Source organism: Dama dama, chromosome 23 (genome assembly GCF_033118175.1).
Source record: "Dama dama isolate Ldn47 chromosome 23, ASM3311817v1, whole genome shotgun sequence".
NCBI classification, from domain to species: Eukaryota; Metazoa; Chordata; class Mammalia; order Artiodactyla; family Cervidae; genus Dama; species Dama dama.
The window spans coordinates 40,163,386-40,186,051 of record NC_083703.1 but is presented as its reverse complement, the minus strand read 5'-3'; the positions used below and the strand labels follow the sequence as shown (position 1 = coordinate 40,186,051).

Below are 22,666 nucleotides of genomic sequence, written 5' to 3'. Positions count from 1 at the left end.
ATGGTAATACCAGACCACTTGACCTGCCTCCTGAGAAATCTGTATGCAGGTCAAGAAGCAACAGTTAGAACTGGACATGGAACAACAGACTGGTTCCAAATCGGGAAAGGGGTATGTCAAAGCTGTATTTTGTCACCCTGCTTATTTAACTTATATGCAGAGTACATCATGAGAAATGCTGGGCTGGATGAAAAACAAGCTGGAATCAAGATTGCTGGGAGAAATATCAATAACCTCAGATATGCAGATGACATCACACTTATGGCAGAAAGCAAAGAAGAACTAAAGAGCCACTTGATGAAAGTGAAGAGGAGAGTGAAAAAGTTGGCTTAAAACTCAACATTCAGAAAATGAAGATCATGGCATCTGGTCCCATCACTTCATGGCAAATAGATGGGAAAACAATGGAAACAGTGACAGACTTTATTTTGGGGGGGGCTCCAAAATCACTGCAGATGGTGACTGCAGCCATGAAATTAAAAGATGCTTGCTCCTTGGAAGAAAAGTTATGACCAACCTAGACAGCATATTAAAAAGCATATTACTTTGCCAACAAAGATCCATCTGGTCAAAGTTATGGTCTTTCCAGTAGTCATGTATGGATGTGAGAGCTGGACTATAAAGAAAGCTGAGTGCTGAAGAATTGATGCTTTTGAACTGTGGTGTTGGAGAAGACTCTTGAGAGTCCCTTGGATAGCAGGGAGATCCAACCAGTCCATCCTAAAGGAAATCAGTCCTGAATATTCATTGGAAGGACTGATGCTGAAGCTGAAACTCCAATACTTTGGCCTACCTGATGCGAAGAACTGACTCATTGGAAAAGACCCTGAGGCTGGGAAAGATTGAAGGCAGAAGAGAAGGGGATGACAGAGGATGAGATGGTTGGATGGCATCACTGACTCAATGGCCATGAGTTTGAGTAAATCTGGGAGTTGGTGATGGACAGGGAAGCCTGGCATGCTTCCCGGGGGTCGCAAAGTCCATGGGGTCACAAACAGTCAGACACAACTGAGCGACTGAACTGAACTGAAAAATGCCATACATTTATCCTTTGAGCACATGCAAGGTATAAATACCAAGATGGCACCTATAAAAGGCAAACTGGAAACCCTTCACACACGAGAAATTGCAAAGTACAAGACAGAATCAGAATCATTCCTCAAGACTGGAAAAAACAAGCATTGTGGGAATTCAATAGCAAATGAGAGGTGGCTTCCCTGGTGGTCAAGTGGCTAAGAATCTGCCTGCCAATGTAGGAGACACAGGTTCAGTCCCTGGTCTGGGAGGATTCCACATGCCATGGAGCAGCTAAGGCCGTGGGCCACAAGTACTGAATCCCATGAACCCTAGAGCCTGTGCTCTGCAACAAGAAGCCACCACAATGAGAAGCCCATGTGCCGCAACAAAGAGTAACCCCAACTTGCTACAGCTAGAGAAAGACCATGCAGCAACAAAGACCCAGTGCAGCCAAAAATAAAATAAAAATAAATAAATAAAAAGACCTGGATAGTTTTTTTTCCCATTTATTTTTATTAGTTGGAGGCTAATTACTTTACAATATTGTAGTGGTTTTTGTCATACATTGAGATGAATCAGCCATGGGTTTACATGTATTTCCCAACCTGATCCCCGCTCCCACCTCCCTCTCCACCCGATCCCTCTGGGTCTTCCCAGTGCACCAGCCCCGAGCACTTGTCTCATGCATCCAATCTGGGCTGGTGATCTGTTTCACCCTAGATAATATACATGTTTCAACGCTGTTCTCTTGAAACATCCCACCCTCGCCTTCTCCCACAGAGTCCAAAAGTCTGTTCTGCACATCTGTGTCTCTTTCTGTTTTGCCTATAGGGTTATCGTTACCATCTTTCTAAATTCCATATATATGCGTTAGTATACTGTATTGGTCTTTATCTTTCTGGCTTACTTCACTCTGTATAATGGGCTCCAGTTTCATCCATCTCATTAGAACTGATTCAAATGAATTCTTTTTAATGGCTGAGTAATATTCCATGGTGTATATGTACCACAGCTTCCTTATCCATTCATCTGCTGATGGGCATCTAGGTTGCTTCCATGTCCTGGCTATTATAAACAGTGCTGCAATGAACATTGGGGTGCACGTGTCTCTTTTAGATCTGGTTTCCTCAGTGTGTATGCCCAGCAGTGGGATTGCTGGGTCATATGGCAGTTCTATTTCCAGTTTTTTAAGAAATCTCCACACTGGTCTCCATAGCGGCTGTACTAGTTTGCATTCCCACCAACAGTGTAAGAGGGTTCCCTTTTCTCCACACCCTCTCCAGCATTTATTGCTTGTAGACTTTTGGATAGCAGCCATCCTGATTGGCGTGTAATGGTACCTCATTGTGGTTTTGATTTGCATTTCTCTGATAATGAGTGATGTTGAGCATCTTTTCATGTGTTTGTTAGCCATCTGTATGTCTTCTTTGGAGAAATGTCTGTTTAGTTCTTTGGCCCATTTTTTGATTGGGTCATTTATGAAGGACACTACATAATGATCAAAACATCAATCCAAGAAGAAGATATAACAATTATAAATATATACGCACCCAACATAGGAGCACCGCAATATGTAAGGTAAACGCTAACGAGTATGAAAGAGGAAATTAATAGTAACACAATAATAGTGGGAGACTTTAATACCCCACTCACAACTATGGATAGATCAACTAGACAGAAAATTAACAAGGAAACACAAACTTTAAATGACACAATGGACCAGCTAGACCTAATTGATATCTATAGGACATTTCACCCCAAAACAATCAACTTCACCTTTTTCTCAAGTGCACACGGAACCTTCTCCAGAATAGATCACATCCTGGGCCATAAATCTAGCCTTGGTAAATTCAAAAAAACTGAAATCATTCCAGTCATCTTTTCTGACCAGAGTGCAGTAAGATTAGATCTCAATTACAGGAAAAAAATTATTAAAAATTCAAACATATGGAGGCTAAATAACACGCTTCTGAATAACCAACAAATCATAGAAGAAATCAAAATATGCATAGAAATGAATGAAAATGAAAACACAACAACCCAAAACCTCTGGATAGTTTTTAAAAAGCAAGTGAGATCACTTCTGGGTGGGGAGGGTGAGGAGGGTGCTCTGCTTTGGGCATATACTGGAGGTTAGGAAAGCTTTATTGACACAGTCAAGGCAGGTTTCCTCATGCTCGGTGGGTATCTTCTTGGGCCTTCATTCTTAAGGGTGAATAGTTGAAGCATGAAGCTTTGTGAAATGCTTTCTACTGGGTCCAATTCAACACGTAACTACTATGAACCTGGGGCAATGGCTTCAGCTATGCAATGTTTAATGATATGTTAATAATGATGCCTGGTAAGCCCCAAAGTAACGATGAGACTTAGAAGTTATATGATTTGTTGAGAATCAGAAAATGTGGTTTGGAAGACACAGCCCATAAAAACAGCTCAATTACAATGAGCAATCACGGCGCGGGGGTGGGGGGGGGGGTGGGGGGGGTGGGGCGGGAATAGGTTTCCTTATGGGTAAGACTGCCAAGTTTGAGGAAAAGTCTCCATAAATGGTGATTAAACCTGGCTATGTGTCAAAATTACCTGGTGAGTCTTAAAAATACACATTCCTTGGGTGCACTGCAACTCTGCTGGATTGTTACCACAGGAACAGGGTCTCAGGGTCTTTTTATAACTACCACCTAGTCACCCTTACCCAGAAAAGTAGCTTTGATTATAGAATTGGAGAGTTTGGAATTTTTGCAAACTGTTGCTTATACAAAAAGTTGTTGTTTGAGTCATGAAGTCATGTCTGACTCTTATGCTACCCCATGAACTGTAGCTCACCAGGCTCATCTGTCCATGGGATTTCCCAGGCAAGAGTACTGGAGTGGGCTGCCATTTCCTTCTTCAGGGGATCTTCCCTACCCAGGAACCTTCTTGTCCACTTTGTTCCCACTGAGGTTTCTCGTGGAGCAGAACGCCTGGGTTCTCTCTAGAGCCTCCAGGATGCCTGGGGACAGAGGTGGCAGGAGGTCAGGAAAGCCTCCTGACAGAGCTTTCTCTTCTTGCCTCTCTTCCCTCTGCCTTCGTCTAGACCCGCGCACTTCGTTAAAGGGCTGCTGCTGCTGCTAAGTCGCTTCAGTCGTGTCCGACTCTGTGTGACCCCATAGACGGCAGCCCACCAGGCTCCCCCATCCCTGGGATTCTCCAGGCAAGAACACTGGAGTGGGTTGCCACTTCCTTCTCCAATGCATGAAAGTGAAAAGTGAAAGTGAAGTCACTCAGTCGTGTCTCACTCTTCACGACCCCATGGATGGCAGCCTACCAGACTCCTCCCTCCATGGGATTTTCCAGGCAAGAGTACTGGAGTGGGTTGCCATTGCTTTCTCCGTCGTTAAAGGGCAATGGTATGAATATTAAGAAAAGAGAACACAGACTTCCCTGGTGGTCCAGTGGCTAAGACTCCACGCTCCCAGTGCAGGGGGCTGGGCTCCATCCTTGGTCAGGGAACTAGATGCTGCCTGCCACAACTAAGGCTGGGCACATCCAAATAAATAAATAAGTATTTTTAAAAACAGAAAGAAAGGAGAACAAACAAAAGGAACCAGGTTAGCAGGGGACCCCCTCACACACACACACATCCCCTGTAAATGATCCTCCTGCCTCAGTGCTTTTCTGCCTTCTCTGCCCAGGGTGACCGCCTGACCGTGGCAGCTGGAGGGACAGGATGGAAGCATAGCCCAAGAGTGACCAGATGGACAAGAACTGGTGGGTAAATACCTGCTTCCTTGAGCACAGAGGGACCGCTCCCAGCTGTGACCCCGCAGGTCCTGGCAGCACTGAGCCGCAGTGTCTACAATGACCCAAAGGCACGTGATCTGGGGGCTTTGCTGGCTTCCCTGCCTGTCCCATCTGACCTGCTCACTCAGGGAGTTCTCAGAGATCACCTCCAAATAAACTACTGGCACCAAATTCTTTGTTTTCAGCATTTGCAGGAATGCAAACCAAGACAGGGGCCGATGTCATCATTTGAAAATGAGCTGACTGCAGAGGCTGGAGGCTGAGCAGTTGACTCTGTTACTGGTCCACATGTGTGGTTTACGTTTCATGCGATCATGGAGAAAGAGCTTCCTGTTTAACATCTTTTACCCCAGAGGCTCAGAGAACCCACAAAATATGGCAATTAGCTGATCCCCCCAAAAGGCCTGACATTGCTCAGAAAGGCTGCTTTCCTTTTGCTCTGGGAGCCTCTAAAGTGAGCCACTGGAGATGAGAAAAGATCTCCTGAAGGGAGCAGGAAGGAATGATGTCAGTAAGTGAAGATACTTTATTTTAACCTTAGTCACAGGCCACCTCAGATACTGTGGATTTGGTTCCAGACCCACAATAAAGCCAATATCTCAATAAAGTGAGTCACCTGTATTTTTTTTTTTTTTTTTTTTGGTTTCCCAGTGCACACAAAAGTTATGTTTGAAAACACTATAGTCTATTCAGTGCGCAGTAACATGATGTCTACAAAAACAACGTACTAACTAAAAAATACGTTTTTTCTATAAAATGCTAACTGTCATCTGACAATGCAGGGCTTCCACAGACTTTCAATTTATAAAAGAAATGCAGCATCTGCAAAATGCAGGAAAACCCAGGGATGCCTGTGCGCTTCAATACTAGGATCAGATTAGGAAAGCTGATGGTGACGAGGATGGCTCTGGATCAGTCTTTTCTGGATGCAGGATGTCAGCTCCTTCTGCCTGGGGAGGCACTATCCCCGCCCCTCACCTTGCCTCTCCCCAGGCCATCAGAGGGGCCTCTGTACCAGCCCTCCTCCCCGCTCCCCACACCCCTACCACAGGCCCCATCGTGGTGCCAACGCAACAAGCGGTGATACGTGACCTGCCCCAGGGATCTCTTGCCTGCTCCGCAGCAGGTGTCACGGCCCGGCCACCACCCCGCATTTCCAGGGTACCCAGAGGGTGATCAGAGCCAGCACAGGGCCCTCAGTCCCTGGGGCAGAGGCTGGCAGCACACACAGGACAGCCAGCAACCTGTTCGCTGGGATTCAGCTCTGAGATCGGCACGTAAGCACTACTTAATGAATCACCTAATTAGTGACAGGCCACACGGAAGACCTCAGCTGTCCTCAGACAAAGGTGGAGATAAGAAGCCTCATTAAGTTGCAAGCGCTCGGCTGCATCCGCCAGATCCACAGTTACGCTGGGCGCGGCGTGGTCCTGCGCCACCTGATAGCGCGTGTTCCGGTCACCTGGCACAACTGCAGCCTCGCAAACGTGCCCTGTAGTTCGAAGCTGTTCTTAGTCACCTTGACATGCCCACAGGGATGTGGGATCAAGGCCCAGGTCGAAAGCCAGAAATTTCACCCTGGGGTGAGACGACACGGTAGGAATTTTGACACCTCTTCCTGGGGGCAGGAGTGGAGGACGAGGCAGTGGGGGACCTGGTGCCCACTGGAGCTCCCCGAGAACCAAAGGGCATCTTCCTCCAACCACCCAGAGTTGTGGGGACACCACCCGGGGCTGCTTTCAGTCACTGTCATCTCAGGGTTCATTCATGCGTTTCTCGAGGGCCATTAGAGGCTCCTCGAGAGATTCTTTACATCAGAATTCAATTAGGAAAGATTTTTAAGTAATGGATTAAAAGGAGCTGCTCCATAATTGGGAGTAAATAATATAATACACAAGGCATAGAGACACATGAGCTGAAACAGAATCAAACAGTAACTGCTTCAGCTCAGTGGCTTGATGACAAAGACAGAAGGAAGAAGCTGTTGTGTACAATTCTGGAAGATAAATTGTCTATCTGGGACACTGACAGTGGTGGGGCCTGAGGCTCTGTGTTTCTAATAAGCTCTCAGGCGATGTTGATCTCGCTGAAGTCCAGACCAAACTTTTGAGTAAAAAGGACATAAGACATAAAATGAGTTCATAGACTCGGTTCTTATCTCATCCCCCTTTTTTGGTAGAGCATGTCCATAATTCTTTTTTAAAACTGATTTTGGAGTACTGTTGTAGAAAGCCCAACATTGTCAAAGCATTGCCTTTGGGGAGTTCTGCAGGAACAAGGAGCTGGTAAAAATATGACTGGCTATGAGGAAAGAGGTCCCTTGATTTCTGGAAAGAGCTTTCTGACTTCCTTGCGAAGCTCTCCTTTAGGACATGGCATCTCCCTGACAGATGATGGACACTCCCCTCTGGACCTGGCTGTTGATCTGAGAACGCAGAGTTCCCTTTAGACTGAACTCTGACAGAGTTGGTGGAGCTCCTGGGGTCACAGCACCTCAGGGTTGGCAGGACTGGGGGTCCCCTGCCGTGACCCTCCCTCAGCAGGGGAGGAGGGCAGAACTGCAGCTCTGGTTGGCCGGAGAGGGGGACCAATGGCTGAGGCCAAGAGCTTTCTGCCAAAATCCAGTGTTTGGGGCTTTAAGCAGAAGGACCAGGAAGGATAAGACCAAACAACTACACTGCCCAAGACAACACCTTTCCGTCCCAAAGGGGCAGGCAGCCAAACAAACACCACCTGTCAATCATGAGAACTACAATTTTAATATAGCTCATGTCCATCACCTGAATGTCCTGGGCACGAAGAAAAACACAGCAAAGGGTCTTAAAAGTTCCCTTTCCCCTCCACTTCACTGCCCTCTATTCCACAGATGGGTGGGGTTTTCTACTCTATGCCCCCCACCTCAAGAAAGCTCCCTGGCATGTCTGCTGTCCTCCCCCTGCCCAGCCTCCGGTCCTGGCAAGGTGGGTGATGGGGAAGGAGGCCAGGATGCGCCTGCCGGGTGAGGCCTGGGGGCCTGAACACAGTCCCTCCTCTGCCCCCTGTGGAGTTGTTCGGGCACAGCGCCCTCAGAAGACAGATGCACAAGACCTGGATGCGGGGATGGCGGGCAAGTTGGCTGAGCTTTTCCTCCACCCTGAATCACCCTGCCCTTTTCCCCTCTGTATCGGCCAGCCAGGGCTGGCTCAGGAAGGTCACCAGAAATCGTAGAAAGTCTAAGGCCACTCAACTCAGCATGAGAGGACTCACCAGGACCAGGAGGACGCGGACACACATGGCGGGCAGTGTGTGTCTCTAGAAATGCCTGCCAGTCATGTCACCGGGCACTGGAGGGCCCAGGAGGCCTTGCCCTCATGAGGACAAGAAGAAGTTGTCGAGCAAACCACTAGCCTGACGACCAGATAGGAAGGGGAGTCCTCTGAGCAGGTTTGGCTGTGGGTGGGGAGCAGCTGAGGACCAGACAGAATGCTGTACTAAAATCCAAAACCCCAAACACCCCCTCAACACTCCCCCCCATGTGGAGCTCACACCCAGGTATCTGTGTTAGTTGGTGGAAGTGAAAGTTGCTCAGCTGTGTCCAACTCTTTTGTGATCCTCTTTGTGATTCTCCAGGCCAGAATACTGGAGTGGGTAGCCTTTCCCTTCTCCAGGGGATCTTCCCAACCCAGTGATAGAACCCAGGTCTCCTGCATTGCAGGTGGATTCTTTACCAGCAGAACCACCCGAGAAGCCCAAGAATACTGGAGTGGGTAGCCTATCCCTTCTCCAGCAGATCTTCCTGACCCAGGAATCGACTGGGGTCTCCTGTGTTGCAGGCGAGCTATGAGGGAAGCCCCCTGATGTGTTAGTTGGTGACTGTGGACAAATCACATCAACATCCTAGTAGTATCATGGCACTTGGGGAAACAAGAACATGACAAGGCCAAGAACTACTGCAAGGGCTGCTTTTGGTATCTGAAGAGGAGATCCAAGGTGCTTTGCAGTTTTTCCTGCATGTAAATAATGTAAGAACAAAGGGTTGTGCTTGCTTTGTCACCAGATGACAGGATGACAAGATTTTCTGGAAAAAGAGGTTGCTGTACTGGGCCTCAGATGGATTTTCTGGGAACTACGGGGCCCCACCTGGGTTTAATAACACAGAGCAGGAGCACGGGAGGGCGACTCCTAAATCTTGCCTCCAAAATGTGGATTTAATCCTCACTGGAGGTCAGCGCTTGGTGAAAACAGTGTTTCTTCCATTTCATTCCAACTCGAATCATTTATAAAATCCAGTTCAAATGGCAGTTAAATTGTTAAGTAAAATCTACAGCAGGTTACTATGGTGATTGCTGATTTGAAATAATTAGAGAACATAATGAGAGAACTATTTCCTCTCTTTGGGATTAGATATCCGTAAACTGATACTGGTCTATTTTTAGTGGACGTAATCTGTGCAACCATGATAGAGAACCACGAGTGCTTTAAAATGCTTTAAAAAGGTCTGTCTGATTGAGGAATTTAATCAACCAAGTACTTATATCAAAATTTATACCTGTCTTTATTAAATCTAAGTTGATTCCATAAAAAGAAAATTATATGTGTATATATCAATGTAATCATTTTAAACAAGACATAATGACTGGATATATAGCTAAATTAAGATTTAAGATCTGTTTATGATAACTTCTTCTCTACTATAATTTCACAACTCCACCCAGATCATTCATCATTCAAAAATGGCTGCATACAACTGCTGTTCAGAATCTTAGGTGAGGAGTCCTGTCACAACAGGGAAGACCTCAGACTACAGAACGGCAGAGGCAGTGAAAAGGAAGTTTCCTGAGTGCATCTCATGATTCCTTCCATGCAATGCAAGATTGCGGTGAACTGACCACAGTATTTAAAGCCTGTGAACTTTGTTCTAATTTCAATAAAGACAGGAGACTTATGGGACTTCCCTGGCTGTCCAGTGGCTAAGACTCTGTGCTCCCAATGCAGGGGGCCCGGGTTCAATTCCTGCTCAGAGATCTAGACCCTGCATGCTGCAACTTAGAGTTGGCATGAATGTCGCAACGAAGATGGAAGATCCTGCGTGCTGCAACCAAGACTCAGTACTACCAAATATATATATATATATATATATATATATATATATATATATATATTTTTTTTTAAATTAGGACTTCATTGGTGGTACAATGGATCTGAATCTGCCTGCCAACGCAGATGACATGGGGTCAATCCCTGGTCCAGGAAGATTCCACATGCCTCAGAGCAACTAAACCCGCATGCCACAACTACTGAGCTGGCACCCAGAGCCTGTGCTCTTCAGAAGAGAAGCCAGCACATCATAGCAAAGAGTAGCCCCTACTCGCCACAACTAGAGAAAGCTCGTGCCCAGCAATGGTGACGCAGCGCAACCAAAAATTAATTAATTAAAAAAATTAAAGACAGGTGACTTATATCTGGTTAACTAAGGGTATGTTCTGAATAACTGAACAAACTGGCTAGGAAGTGAAAAAAATCTTCCATTAAGTGTGAGGTCAGATGAGTAAACTAATCACCTGGGGTTAGCTCCTCCCCCTGTCCACCAGGAACAAACACCTTCTAGGGCGCCTTTCCTCTGCCCTTTTCCTTGTTTAGCCCTCACCACTCAGCTAGTGGGGATACCTTGCCCCCTTTGCCCACTCCCCTCTTAGCACCTACAGTTTTGAACGGTAGCCAAAGTTTTCTCATATGTCTTGAGCAAAAGATTTGGGTAAAGAAATAGATTCTCCTAACTTAGGAGTCTGCGGTGCCTCCAAACCAGGGTGTTTGAAAACACGCGGAGACTTTTTACAAAAGTAACCTGGATCTGAAAGAAGCCAGGGACACATTGGCAGTTCCGTGCTGGTGGTGGAGATACCAGGCCACAGACACAAGCTGTTGACAGTAACCTGGGGCTCTTCCTGTTAAAGAGGGACTGAAATTCGCTGATCAGATAGAAAGCTAGTGGGGGGAGCTGAGAAGCCTCAGGAATCACCTATCAGGACAATGGGCAGAAATTATGCATTTCTTCAAGGATAACAGAAAACAGCTCAAACAGATGCATGAACCTCAGTTGTCCTGGGGGAATGTACTCTGTCCCCTGACACCCAAAATACAGGGATCGAAAGAAACATCCTGGCCTGCCTGCCACCTCTGAAGCCTGTTCTTGATGCATAAAGTCAAAACTGGTCCATCCCCACACCTGTTTGATCACATAGAACATCTGTTAAAATACAAGCTCCCAGGGCCCTCCATGGGACTTTCTCCTTCCATATGTCTACAAGGTCTGGGAATCTACATCGTTAACAAATGCTCTAGGTGGTTCTTATAATTCAGCCAAAAAGTGAGCACTAGTATAAAACCGGGATGAAAAACATCTTGAATTGGTCAGATTGACACATACTAGGCACTGCAGGCCACGTGGTCTCTGTCACATCTGCTCAAAGCTGCCACTGTATTAACAAAATAGAGACAAAACATAAATAGATGAGCATTACTGTGTTCCTGTAAAGTTTTATTTTCAAAAGCAGGTGGACCTGCTTTGACCTGAGAGGCCAGAGTTTGCCAACTTCTGATCTAGAATATTCCTCTGATTCTTTTTTTTTTTAATTAATCTACATAGGTAAGGTATGTGAGGTGTCAAAAAAAAATCAGGTCTGTCTTTTCAAGGGACCCTCTCAGGTGTGGGAAGAGAAAGGCCCCTTTAAAAACAAACTAATAAATAAAGTAAAACAACTTACCAAAATACCAATGTTTCTAGGAAGGAAATTCCAACATTGGATGCGCCAACGACAACAATCTTGGCATTTATGGTTATTTTAGGTTCCAATGATAGTTTTCTGTTTGTATGGTTCAAGGCATAACTCAACTGGAAAAAAGCACAAAGAGAAAAATGGACTTGAGGAAAACATAGCTGAGTCTGCATTCCCAAATTGGCAATTACTTAACCAGAATATTACCAGCACATCAAACTGAAAAATGCCCCTGCACAGCCCCGAGGAGATTTACAGGAAGGAATGTCAAATAAATTAATGTAAGAATATGGGAATATACCTAATACCTAGGCTGGTGCACATCAAAATGCTTAATCTAGATCACTTTTAATCTTATTATTAGCAGATGTTTCATATAGAACTGAGGCCATCTATGACTAGAGATGATAAAGTGAATAATCCCACAGGAAGACAGGCAAGCTGCTCCCTGAGAAACTGTGGTTTCATCAAAGACCCCAATCTTCCCTTCTGTCCAGGGTTTCCTGAAACTGTGAATGACTGGATTATAGTAGCCAGGTTCTTGATGGAAAGTATTAATTCTATTCAATTCTGCATCCCTCATAGCATATGGAGCACAGTAGGTGTCCAGTAATATTTATAGAATGACAAACGTATTGAATGACAAACATATTGAATGACAAACATACTGAATGACAAAACCATATTGGATAATAAGGCTTGTTCAGTCTTTCAAATGACTTAGGGTCAGGAAGGACTCTTAGAAGCACAGAGAGTAACAGATGATCGTTTTAATGCCCATGTTTGAAAAAATGACCTGAATTGATTTGTTTGGTTCACTTTCCTGCAGAGGCTTCAGTGGGAGCCTGAAATGTACAAGGGAAGGTTTTACTACAAGGAAGTGACGGGGTACTCTTGAAGAATGTCAGACTAGAAAGATCAGAAGACTTTGCTTCCAATTTTTAATTCATAAATTCAACAAAATTTTAATCTGATGCTTCCTGTGTGTCCAGACAATAAAAGGGTTTGCAGCTGACTTTTCATCAGAAGCAATGGAGGCGAAGAGTCGGTGGAGTGATGTCCACACCAATGCATGTCTCCCATTCAAGTTCCTATTACATTAGCATTAACTCATCCTCTAGGTTAGAGACCTTCAAATCTAGTAGACCAAACCAGTTTTTAGTTTTCCCCCAATCCTGAGACCTCACGAGTTGGAAGTCTTAATGGTGAAGTCCTATGGAAAGCTAAGTTCCCACTTACTTTTTAGTGTCTGAGGCAGCATGCGGGGGGTGGGTCGCATGCTTTGCAATTCACCCAGGAACACGTGTGATCTAGAGGATAAATCCCCTCTCTCCAGCTCGAGCTAGCCCAGCAACATGAGGTAGAAAAATGTCTTGAGAAAAATAAAGTATTAACAGAAATCCAAAACAAAGTTCCAAGATTTTAGACTCTCCCCATAATTAACATTGATGGTGCCTCCCAGCATCTATTTCACTCTCTCCCACATCTAATGAAGCACACCATGGATTATGGGAAAAGACAATCCACTCCCATCTTTAAGAGGGGACTCTGGTTGATACAAACCAGGTTGTATAATCCCACCCTTCTTGCTCAACAATGACCCAGAATAGACATGTGACCTCTGCTGGCATAATCAGAGTGAAGCTCAGGACTTCTTGTGTGATGATTTAAGAAGAAAAGCCTCTTGCCTTCCAGATGGCTTGAGGTATGTGCAGCCTGAAACAGTACAGTTGTCATGTCACCAAGAGGGAAATGATTCCGGGATGAAGCTCCAAGAGAATAACAAAGAAATAGAACAAGAATTTCTTTCAAATCCTACCTGAACCCCATGCTATCTCTGGGCTCCTCAGTTACAGGAGCAATAAGTATCAGTCAGGTATTGCCAAACAGTGTCACATAACAAACTGCCCCAAAATGCAGTGGTTTAAAACACTGCCATCTATTTTGACTCAGGTAACTCTGAGTCACCAGGAAGAAGGCTGATGTCAGTGGGATTCATCAGGGTTTGGCTTCACTCTGCAGTTTTCAGTTTGGCTTCACATGGTTCTCTTTTTTTTAATTTATCTATTATTGAGGTACAGTTAATGTACAGTATAAGTTTCAGGTGTACAACTGAGTGAATCATGATTTTTCAAGGTTACACTCCATTTATAGTTGTTATAAAATATTGGCTATATTCCCTGTGCTGTACAATATATTCTCATAGCTTATTTTACTTTTTTTTTTTTTTTACTAAAACTCTTATTTTGTATTGGAGTACAGCCAACTAAAAATGTTTTGATAGTTTCAGGTGGACAGCAAAGAGACTCAGCTACAATATATAGATGTCCATTTTCCTACCTATCTTATCTTTTTTGGTGACAGAGAGCTGGGTCTGTCCTTCTCATGGCAGCAACGAAAGTGCAAGAAGGGTAAGTGAAAATAAGAAATACCGTTGCAACCCCATGGACTGTAGCCTGTTAGGCTCCTCTGTCCATGGAATTTTTCAGGCAAGAATACTGGACTGTGTTGCCATTTCCTCCTCCAGGGGATCTTCTCAACCCAAGGATTGAACCCACATTTCCTGTGTCTTCTGCATTGCAGGCAGATTCTTCACCTGCTGAACCATCAGGGAAGCCCACTTATTTCTTAATAAGGTATTAAAAAATATTGTTCATAGCCAAAGCAAGCCACAAGGCTGAGCCCAACACCCAAGAGATGGGGAAACAGACTCCCCTGGAGTGGGAAGAATGTCAAAGTCACACACAAGGGTGCAGCCCAAGGAAGGAAGAAGCACTGGGGAGAAAGATGCAACCCGCCCTGTTTCCTTGATGGTTAGGCCAGTTTGTTTCTTTTACACGCAACTAAAAACTTCCTAAACTGATAGACTTTCTGAATGACAATAATGAATATACCATTTAGGTGAAAGAGTATCTCCTCTTCAAATAAATGTCACTCTGATTTGCCCTCTGAAAATTTCCCAGCATAGGCCAAAGAGTTTTGTGAGAAAACTAGTTAACCCTGGTACATCTGGCTGCCGAAGTGGACTGTGTTCTGATAAACTTGCAGGACAAGCCTTGGCAGCAGCAGATTGGGTCTGGCAGTTTAGAGGGAAGAAGACAGAAAGCATAGCCTGTGGTATGATGGCATCTAATCGAAGGTCCAATTAACAGACTTAAGATGCAAGCATCTTCACAGAGGTCAGAACCCAAGATTCCTTCCATAGGAGGTATGTTCAGACATTCCCCTCTGCTGTCAGGAAGTGCACGTGGACACTGCAACATGGGCAGTCATGAAATTCCCTGGTAAAGAATGATACCTCATTGATGAAACAGTTCCTGAATCAAAGATACAAAGGCGGCCGGGGAACAGAGCAGAATGGCTTTTGTTTCCCTCACAATAGCTTTAACACCAACAGCTGCCAGGCCTCAGAAATCACCTTTCTAACCGCTGAATACACACAGTGGCCTCGGGTGTCAGCAGTCAGCATCAGTACCCACGAGGGTGGGTGTCTCGGGAGAGCAATCAGGTCTCACAATGGTTCTCGGGAAACCCAATTTTGTGCCCAGGCTTTAATTAAAAACATATTCATCACTGGGTATGAAGAAGTAACCTGAAGAAGCCACGTTTTCCTTTTGTTAGGATAGGCAGTTTTTAAATACCTTGGGAAAAAAAAAAAAAACATTCTTTCCAGCCTGGAAATGTCTTTCAGTGACAACTGCAAATGAAGACGGCTTTCAAAGGGTTTGTTCTGCCTGTAAGCTGGAAGCTCGAGGCATTTTTGGAAGATAGCACGATGTGTTCTTCCTTTATGTTCCTTCAAACTACAGACTTTGACAGTAAAGAAAAACAGGTATGGAAGACCCTCTGAGCCAAGCCAGGTTTTCCTTTTCTTGGTCTGAACATCTACCAAAGATGTGCTGTGACCTGGAGATCCTGGTTTAGATGCTTGTTTCTGTTTTTTATTTCCTTAATAGCAAAGTAAAAATACAAGCTCTATTTATTGACTCACACCTCATAGACAGAAATTAAATGTACTTTGGAACAGTAAGTTATTAAAGATGAAACACAGGCGTGTCTATAAGCCATTCCACTATGTACTGTACCAGTGATAATATGGGTGAGAGGTCAGATTCTTACCTCCATGTTCTTTTGAGACATTTATGATTCTATTTTCCTAATGGAATTAAATGAGCATTTTTAGACAAAGGGATGATTTTAAATAGAGAGATGAATAGGTGCCCCAGCAAGAAGAGCTTCCCTGATAGCTCGGTTGGTAAAGAATCCCCCTGCAATGCAGGAGACCCCAGTTGGATTCCTGGGTCAGGAAAATCTGCTGGAGAAGGGATAGGCTACCCATTCCAGTATTCTTGGGCTTCGCTTGTGACTCAGGTGGTAAAGAATCCACCTGCAATGCGGGAGGACCTGGGTTCAATCCTTGCATTGGGAAGATCCCCTGGAGAAGGGAGAGGCTACCTACTCCAGTATTCTGGCCTGGAGAATTCCATGGACTGTACAATTCATGGGGTCACAAAGAGTTGGACACGACTGAGCGACTTTCACTTTCAGCAAGAAGGAATAAACCATACAGCATGTATAAGCTGAACTTTTAAGGCTAAAAGACAAGTCCCTTAAAATAGTTTAGGACTCTCATAATGAGTTTAAAACACAAGCCTTAAGTTCCATCCCTGAGATGGGAGAAGAAAGAATGGATAATATGGGAAATTCTTTCTGTTTGGAAATTCTAGAGCTGGGGTGAGATGGGGAGGGGAGAGAGTGGGAAGGTTTCTGAGAGAAGTGATGATAAAGGTCAAGTGGCGAGGTGTTGAGATGAGAAAATAGGGAATAGAAGTGAGCATGTGCTTAAATTTTAAGCTATTTATCTGTAATCATCTACAAACTTCTGAATCAGAACACCTCGTACAAGTGACAGCGTGACTCATTGAGGGGCTTCGTCCTTCTATTAATTCATCTGGTTGGTCTGCCACCCTAGATTATTTGCTTCCTGGGGTCAGAAGCTACATCTTTGTTTTCTGAGGCATTGTTCAGTTTCAGTTTAGCTTTTGTTTTATCTGAACAATTCCTGCCACACATTTTTGGACATTTGATCAATGATGAAAGGACGCATAGGCTGACTTTTCATGAGCCCATCTTAAAGGGTGTTGATATAATTTCCACTGATGAAAAATATTTCCTTTGGTGTTTCCCAGCTGCTTAAATGACCAACCAATGATTTAGATATAATTAGAGCTTTGTTGTTGTTGTTGTTGTTTAGTCACTAAATCGTGTCTGACTCTTTTGCGACCCCATGGACAGTACGTAGCCCACCAGGCTTCTCTGTCCATGGGATTTCCCAGGCAAGAACACTGAAGTGGGTTGCCATTTCCTCCTCCAGGGAATCTTCTGGACTCAGAGGTTGAATTCATATCACCTGCACTGGCAGGCAGATTCTTTACCACTGAGCCACCAGGGATGCCCCATAATAAGAGCCACTTAGGATAAAAGTTTATCTGTTTAGTAAAAACGATACTGATGTACAAGCTCAAGTGAGTTTATGCCGTGATTCACATACATTTGTCAAGAGATCTTAAAGACATGGGTTTGAGTTGTATGCAAATGCGCTAACTGTTCTGTGTGCACAAAAAAACTAGTCAAAATATAACTTTGTCTGGTATATACAGACCTGAGTTCTGTGTTTTCACAACTGCTTAAGTTTCTCTTTTGCACTTAGAATGAGTTAGAATCACAACAAAATCACGACTGAAACTCAATTTCAAAATCAGAAGTTACTAAAATTACAAACAGGCCATTAAACTAGAAGCAGTGACAATAAATACAAATGATCCTATACAATAAACCCGATTCTTACTAAAATGCGACATGACAATGTCTATGATGAATTTTTTCCAAGGACACCATTTCATTTGGGGGTGACATTCAAACTCCAGGATCACTGGACTGGGCATCATTAGCCTGGTGGCAAGGTTTGGGCTTGTTTTCTTAACTCTGCTACTGGTTGAAATTCTGAGCCTCTTTTCCTTAAATATCAGTTTCCTCAGGTGTAAAATGGAAGTAAATTACACAAGCCTCTGCCTTCCTCAGCAGGCAAACATGGAAACTATTCATTAAAAAACATCGACAAATACTTGGAGCTTTTCAGGCAAAGATGTTACACAAGGTAAAATTGCATATCCTCTCTCCCATCTGCAATATGAAAGGCAAATCTTCGAAAACACATTTTAAAAGGGCGAAACAAGGAGCTCCATTTTCAGCTCCACACCCATGTGTATCTATTTTTTCTTACAGAAAGCGTCCAAAGACTTCAAAGGGAGCTCTGTCCAGGCAAGAAAATGGAAGATGGAGAGATTCAAAGCCATTAGAAATAGAGTTTCTGAAATTCTTAATAAGCCTATTTTTGCCTTACAAATGTAATTTTTTTCCTCCTTACACTTTTCCATTCTCTCTCTTCTTTTTAAGAATGCTGCCCCACTGTCCCCCAATTTGATCAAGATGAATAATGACAGGTTGACAGCGCTATAAATATTGGTGTCCATTTCAGAGTTCAAAGTTCACAAACTGACCTCTTATGGGCAAAGTATTGCAACATTTACCAAATTAAAAAAGAGTAAGGAGATACAGACACATGAACAAGATTCAATAAGTGGGACATCTCTTCCACAGATGCACAATGCAATTTTGAAAAGTCATTAAAAGGTTCAGAAGCAAGGTAGGAATGCCATCACCTGTCCCAGCACAGCCTGAGGGGGCTGTCAGGACAACGCCATGGTTTTCAGCCTTGTTTTCTGAAGGATTCCCTTAACCTTCCTCTCTCTTATAGAATGGGCACTTCTACCACTTCCTGCAGCTCCAGGACTTAGGGAGAACGTACACTGTTACGTCTATGGCATCTGCTGAGAGGGATGACTCTGGGACCCATTCTGACTTGCTTTCCTAACACGGGGATGAGTGTACTCAGAACCATGTGACGTGGGGCAAGGGGTGAGCTGGGGTTCCTACAGGATCCCCACTGTTGCCCCAGGCACACGGTAAAGTTAGCAGAGTGAATGAGACCCTAATTCGGCCTTACAAAATTATTCATAACTCTACCCATGATCCCAATATCTGTTGGAAAGGCTAAAACTGAAGCTGAAACTCCAATACTTTGGCCACCTGATGCAAAGAACTGACTCATTAGAAAAGACCCTGATGCTGGAAAGATTGAAGGCGGGAGGAGAAAGGGAGGACAGAGGATGAGATGGTTGGATGGCATCACCGACTCAATGGCCATGAGTTTGAGTAAACTCTGGGAGTTGGTGATGGACAGGGAGGCCTGGTGTGCTGGAGTCCATGGGGTCGAAAAGAGGTGGACACGACTAAGCAAGTGAACTGAACTGAACTGAACTACCCATAAAGAATTCTTATTTCTTTAAAGAACAATCATGCCTTTAACTCCTTTACATTCTTCACATTATCCCAGGCAAGCTGTGGGAGCTTGAGCCCTAGCTAAAGAAGTGGGTTCCTGGACGTCCCTGGTGGTCCAGAGGTTAAGAATTCTGCCAATGCAGGGGACACCATTTGATCCCTGGCCCAGAAAGATCCCACATGATTCAGGGCAACTAAACCCATACACCACAACGACTGAGCCCACTTGCCCTACAGCCCATGCTCTGCAACAAGAGAAGCCACTGCAATGAGAAGCCGACAAACCACAACTAGCCCTCACTTGCCTCAACTCAAGAAAGTCCAAGCGCAGCATTGAAGACTCAGTGCAGGGATAAACAAGTAAATTTTATAAAAATTAGTAAAAACATATTTTTTTTAAAAAGAAGAGGGTTTCTGTTTCAGTTAGGGTTGGACTTGGCTGCATACAACAGAAAATGCAGCTTAAACACAAAATAGTACCTTTAACAGGATAGAAGATAATTTCTCTCTTTATGAAAAAGAAATCTGGAAATACATAGTCCAAGGCTATTGAGGCAGAGCCAGACTTCTACCTGCCTAATTCCCCATCCTAGTGCATGGCTCTCTATCCTCAAGGATGGCCCAGGATGGCTGCCAGAGATCCAGACAGCATGTCCTCATTCCAGGAAGCAGGAAGAAGGGAGGGAAAAGGACCTTCCTTCCAGTAAGACACAGCCTTTAACCAACCTTTTCAGAAACTTTGTTCCAACTACTACTTCTATCTCAGTGGCCAAAGCTGAGTCATATGGTCATGCATGCAGGGGCTCTAAGAAACACATTCTCTTTGTTGGGGCATTGCTGCCTGTAACAAAATTGAGATCTTATTACTAAGGCAAAGGGGGGGAAAGGATAGTGGGGCTGACTTGTGGCCTTTGCTGGAATTCTTTGCCACTGTGTGTGCTCAGTCACTCAGTTGTGCCCAATTCTTTGCAGCCCCATCAACTATAGCCCGCCAGGTTCCTCTGTCCATGGGATTCTCTAGGCATGAATACTGGAGTGGGTTGCCATTTCCTACTCCAGGGGATCTTCCCAACCCAGGGATCAAACCCACGTTGCTTGTGTGTCTGCACTGGCAGGCAGCTTCTTTACCACTAGCGCCACCTGGGAAGCCCGGCTATAATTCAGTAAGCTTCTATAATTCAATGGGTGAGTTTCTTTAACTTGCACTTTTTAAAAATATTTTTGTTATCAGTTCCATGTCTCCTACACTCATACCCCCACCTGTTCATTATCACTATTTGTAAATGTTTTAAAAATTCAAATTATTGCCACCCCACGGCATTCACTGGCAACCATTCTTACACATTTATATCTGAGGTGGGGGGGGCGGGTAGTGTTTTGGAAGTTGAGTGACTTTAATAGATTTCACCAGTTCTAGGTTGCACATCCCTGAAAACAGCCTCATGGTCAAGGTCATCTTAGCCATTGAGGTCAGCCAGGTAGCTGCAGTGACACAGTTGTCCTTTGCTGGGCACAGGTGACTTGATCAAGGCTATTCACTGTCATCATTTCCAGAGAGTCATATGCATTATGTGACAACATGGGATGAGTTTAACTGCTGCTGACAACGCCTTCAAAAAGATTACAGCATGATTTGGCATCGAAATGAACATTTATTATGTTCCCATGAAGGCCTGGAAACCACACAGCAGGGTGCAAATTTGATATTAGTGAAGCAAATATCAGTCATTGGAGAGAATGGCTATAATTCCATATTTTCTTGCAATGCAACAATCGAGTGCTTTATGGGAGCAAATCAGGGATGATAGATGCCTACAAGTAGACAAAACTGTGTCATATTTTGTTACTGAGACACATGAAAAAGTTTTTTTCTTTTTGCATCCCACAGCAAACAATGCAATTGAAGGGAACATAAATTGGCTCTCCTCTCTGAATAGATGAAAGAAATTTCAAAGCAATAAGACTTGTATGACCAATTTGTATGCTGTTCAGGGCTCTCATTAAGACACTGTGTCATAGTTTGGCCATGTTTTTTTCTTAATAGTACATAAAGTAAGGGTTTATCTTATAATAATGACATCTCGTGTATACGCTAAGTCGTTTTAGTCGTGTCTGACTCTTTGTGACTCTATGGACTGTAGCCCACCAGGATCATCTTGTCCATAGGATTCTCCAGGCTAGAATAGTGGAGTGGTTTGCCATGTCCTTCTCCAGGGGATCTTCCTGACCCAGGAATCAAACCTGCGTATTTTATGTCACCTGCATTGGCAGGCCGGTTCTTTACCACTAGCATCACTTGGGAAGCCCGTAATAATGGCATCTTAGATTTGATAAAGGTGATTAAATTCACTTGTTTTTAATTAAATAACATCTTGAATCAGTAGTTCATATTATAACCACTGAAAATATGGCTGCTTTGATGCAATACTCGAGCAGAGGCAAAGGGAGACTCATGTTTGGCTTTTCAGAGACCCAGAGACTCACTGATTCCCCAATGTGAGGATGCTAGCATGGGCATCAGGATAACCTCCTGTGGCTCCACATCCCTCCCTTCCCATCTGAAGAGGTGCTGAGTGTTTAGAAATGTCTTCTGCACCCCTCATCATACCCAGCAACTCCTATCTGTTAAGGTTCAGTCACTTGGCACTAGAGTTATCATATCCAATACAATATCAGCCAGAAACTGGAGAAATGACACCTCTAGGGTGAACAGACAGCAAAAGGTAGGCCAAAAGCAAATCCATGGCAGAGAAATGGTTTGAAGAATCCATGACCTGACCTGTATTGCTCTAAAAGCACAAATTACTATTATATCCACGTCTCTTGGAAAAAACTCACTGACTTAATGTCTTAGCTGCCTAACCACTCTCAACCTCTAGAGCCACATGAGAGATCCATTTGTAATGGAATAAAATGAAGGCTTGGCCTCAAAGGTTTTGAAAATACTCAAATTCAAAAGCAGTGAAAGCCATTGTTCCTGTCAAAGAATGTCCTTTTGAAAATTATGGCATTTTACTACAAGGATCCAAGGATAAAAACGGTCCTCTCCATTTTCGAATGGGCTCCCCAGGTGGCGCTAGTGGTAAAGAACCCGCTTGCCAATGCAGGACATATAACAGACACAGGTTTGATCCCTGGGTCAGGAAGATTCCCCTGGAGGAGGCCATGGCAACCCACTCCAGTATTCCTGCCTGGAAAAGTCCATGGACAGAGGAGCCTGGTGGGCTACCACCTATATGGTCGCAGAGAGTTGGACACGACTGAAGTGATTTAGCACATATGCACACATATACTGAATATAAATGAATATATGCACGTTTATAAAATAGAATTTGAATATCTTAATAATTAGGTAAGGAATCAGAGAAATATATGAGTGATAAGTTTATTCTCTTGGGAATTTCATTAAATGAAAAAAGTTGTATAGTTATTTGTTTGCACTTCCTAAAAAAATGATTTACAGAAAATGTGTCAGGTATCATCTGTCTGAACATTATTTGATTAAAGAAAGAGGACTTCAGGCCATCCTTCCCTTCCTATCCCATATCTTGGACATGTGCTTTATCAGGATGCATGGAAAGTTTATATTTAGCTATAGGTTTAAAAACACTTGCATTTAATATCCCAGAAGCTGACTGGAATCTACCCTTATTCTCATAGAAGCAACTTAAAAATATTCAGCAAAGAGTTTCTATGACATAGAGCAATTTCCC

General features: G+C 44.0%; 1 protein-coding gene across 1 annotated transcript in view; it reads right to left on the bottom strand.

The window, feature by feature from the left end:
- The window catches only part of CFAP61 (cilia and flagella associated protein 61), a 244,628-nt gene that overhangs the window by 92,672 nt on the left and 129,290 nt on the right, over positions 1 to 22,666 (bottom strand). Inside the window, exon 18 of the mRNA XM_061126429.1 lies at positions 11,541 to 11,668. Coding sequence (XP_060982412.1) covers positions 11,541 to 11,668 — 128 coding nt within the window. The remainder of the gene's footprint in view (positions 1 to 11,540; positions 11,669 to 22,666) is intronic.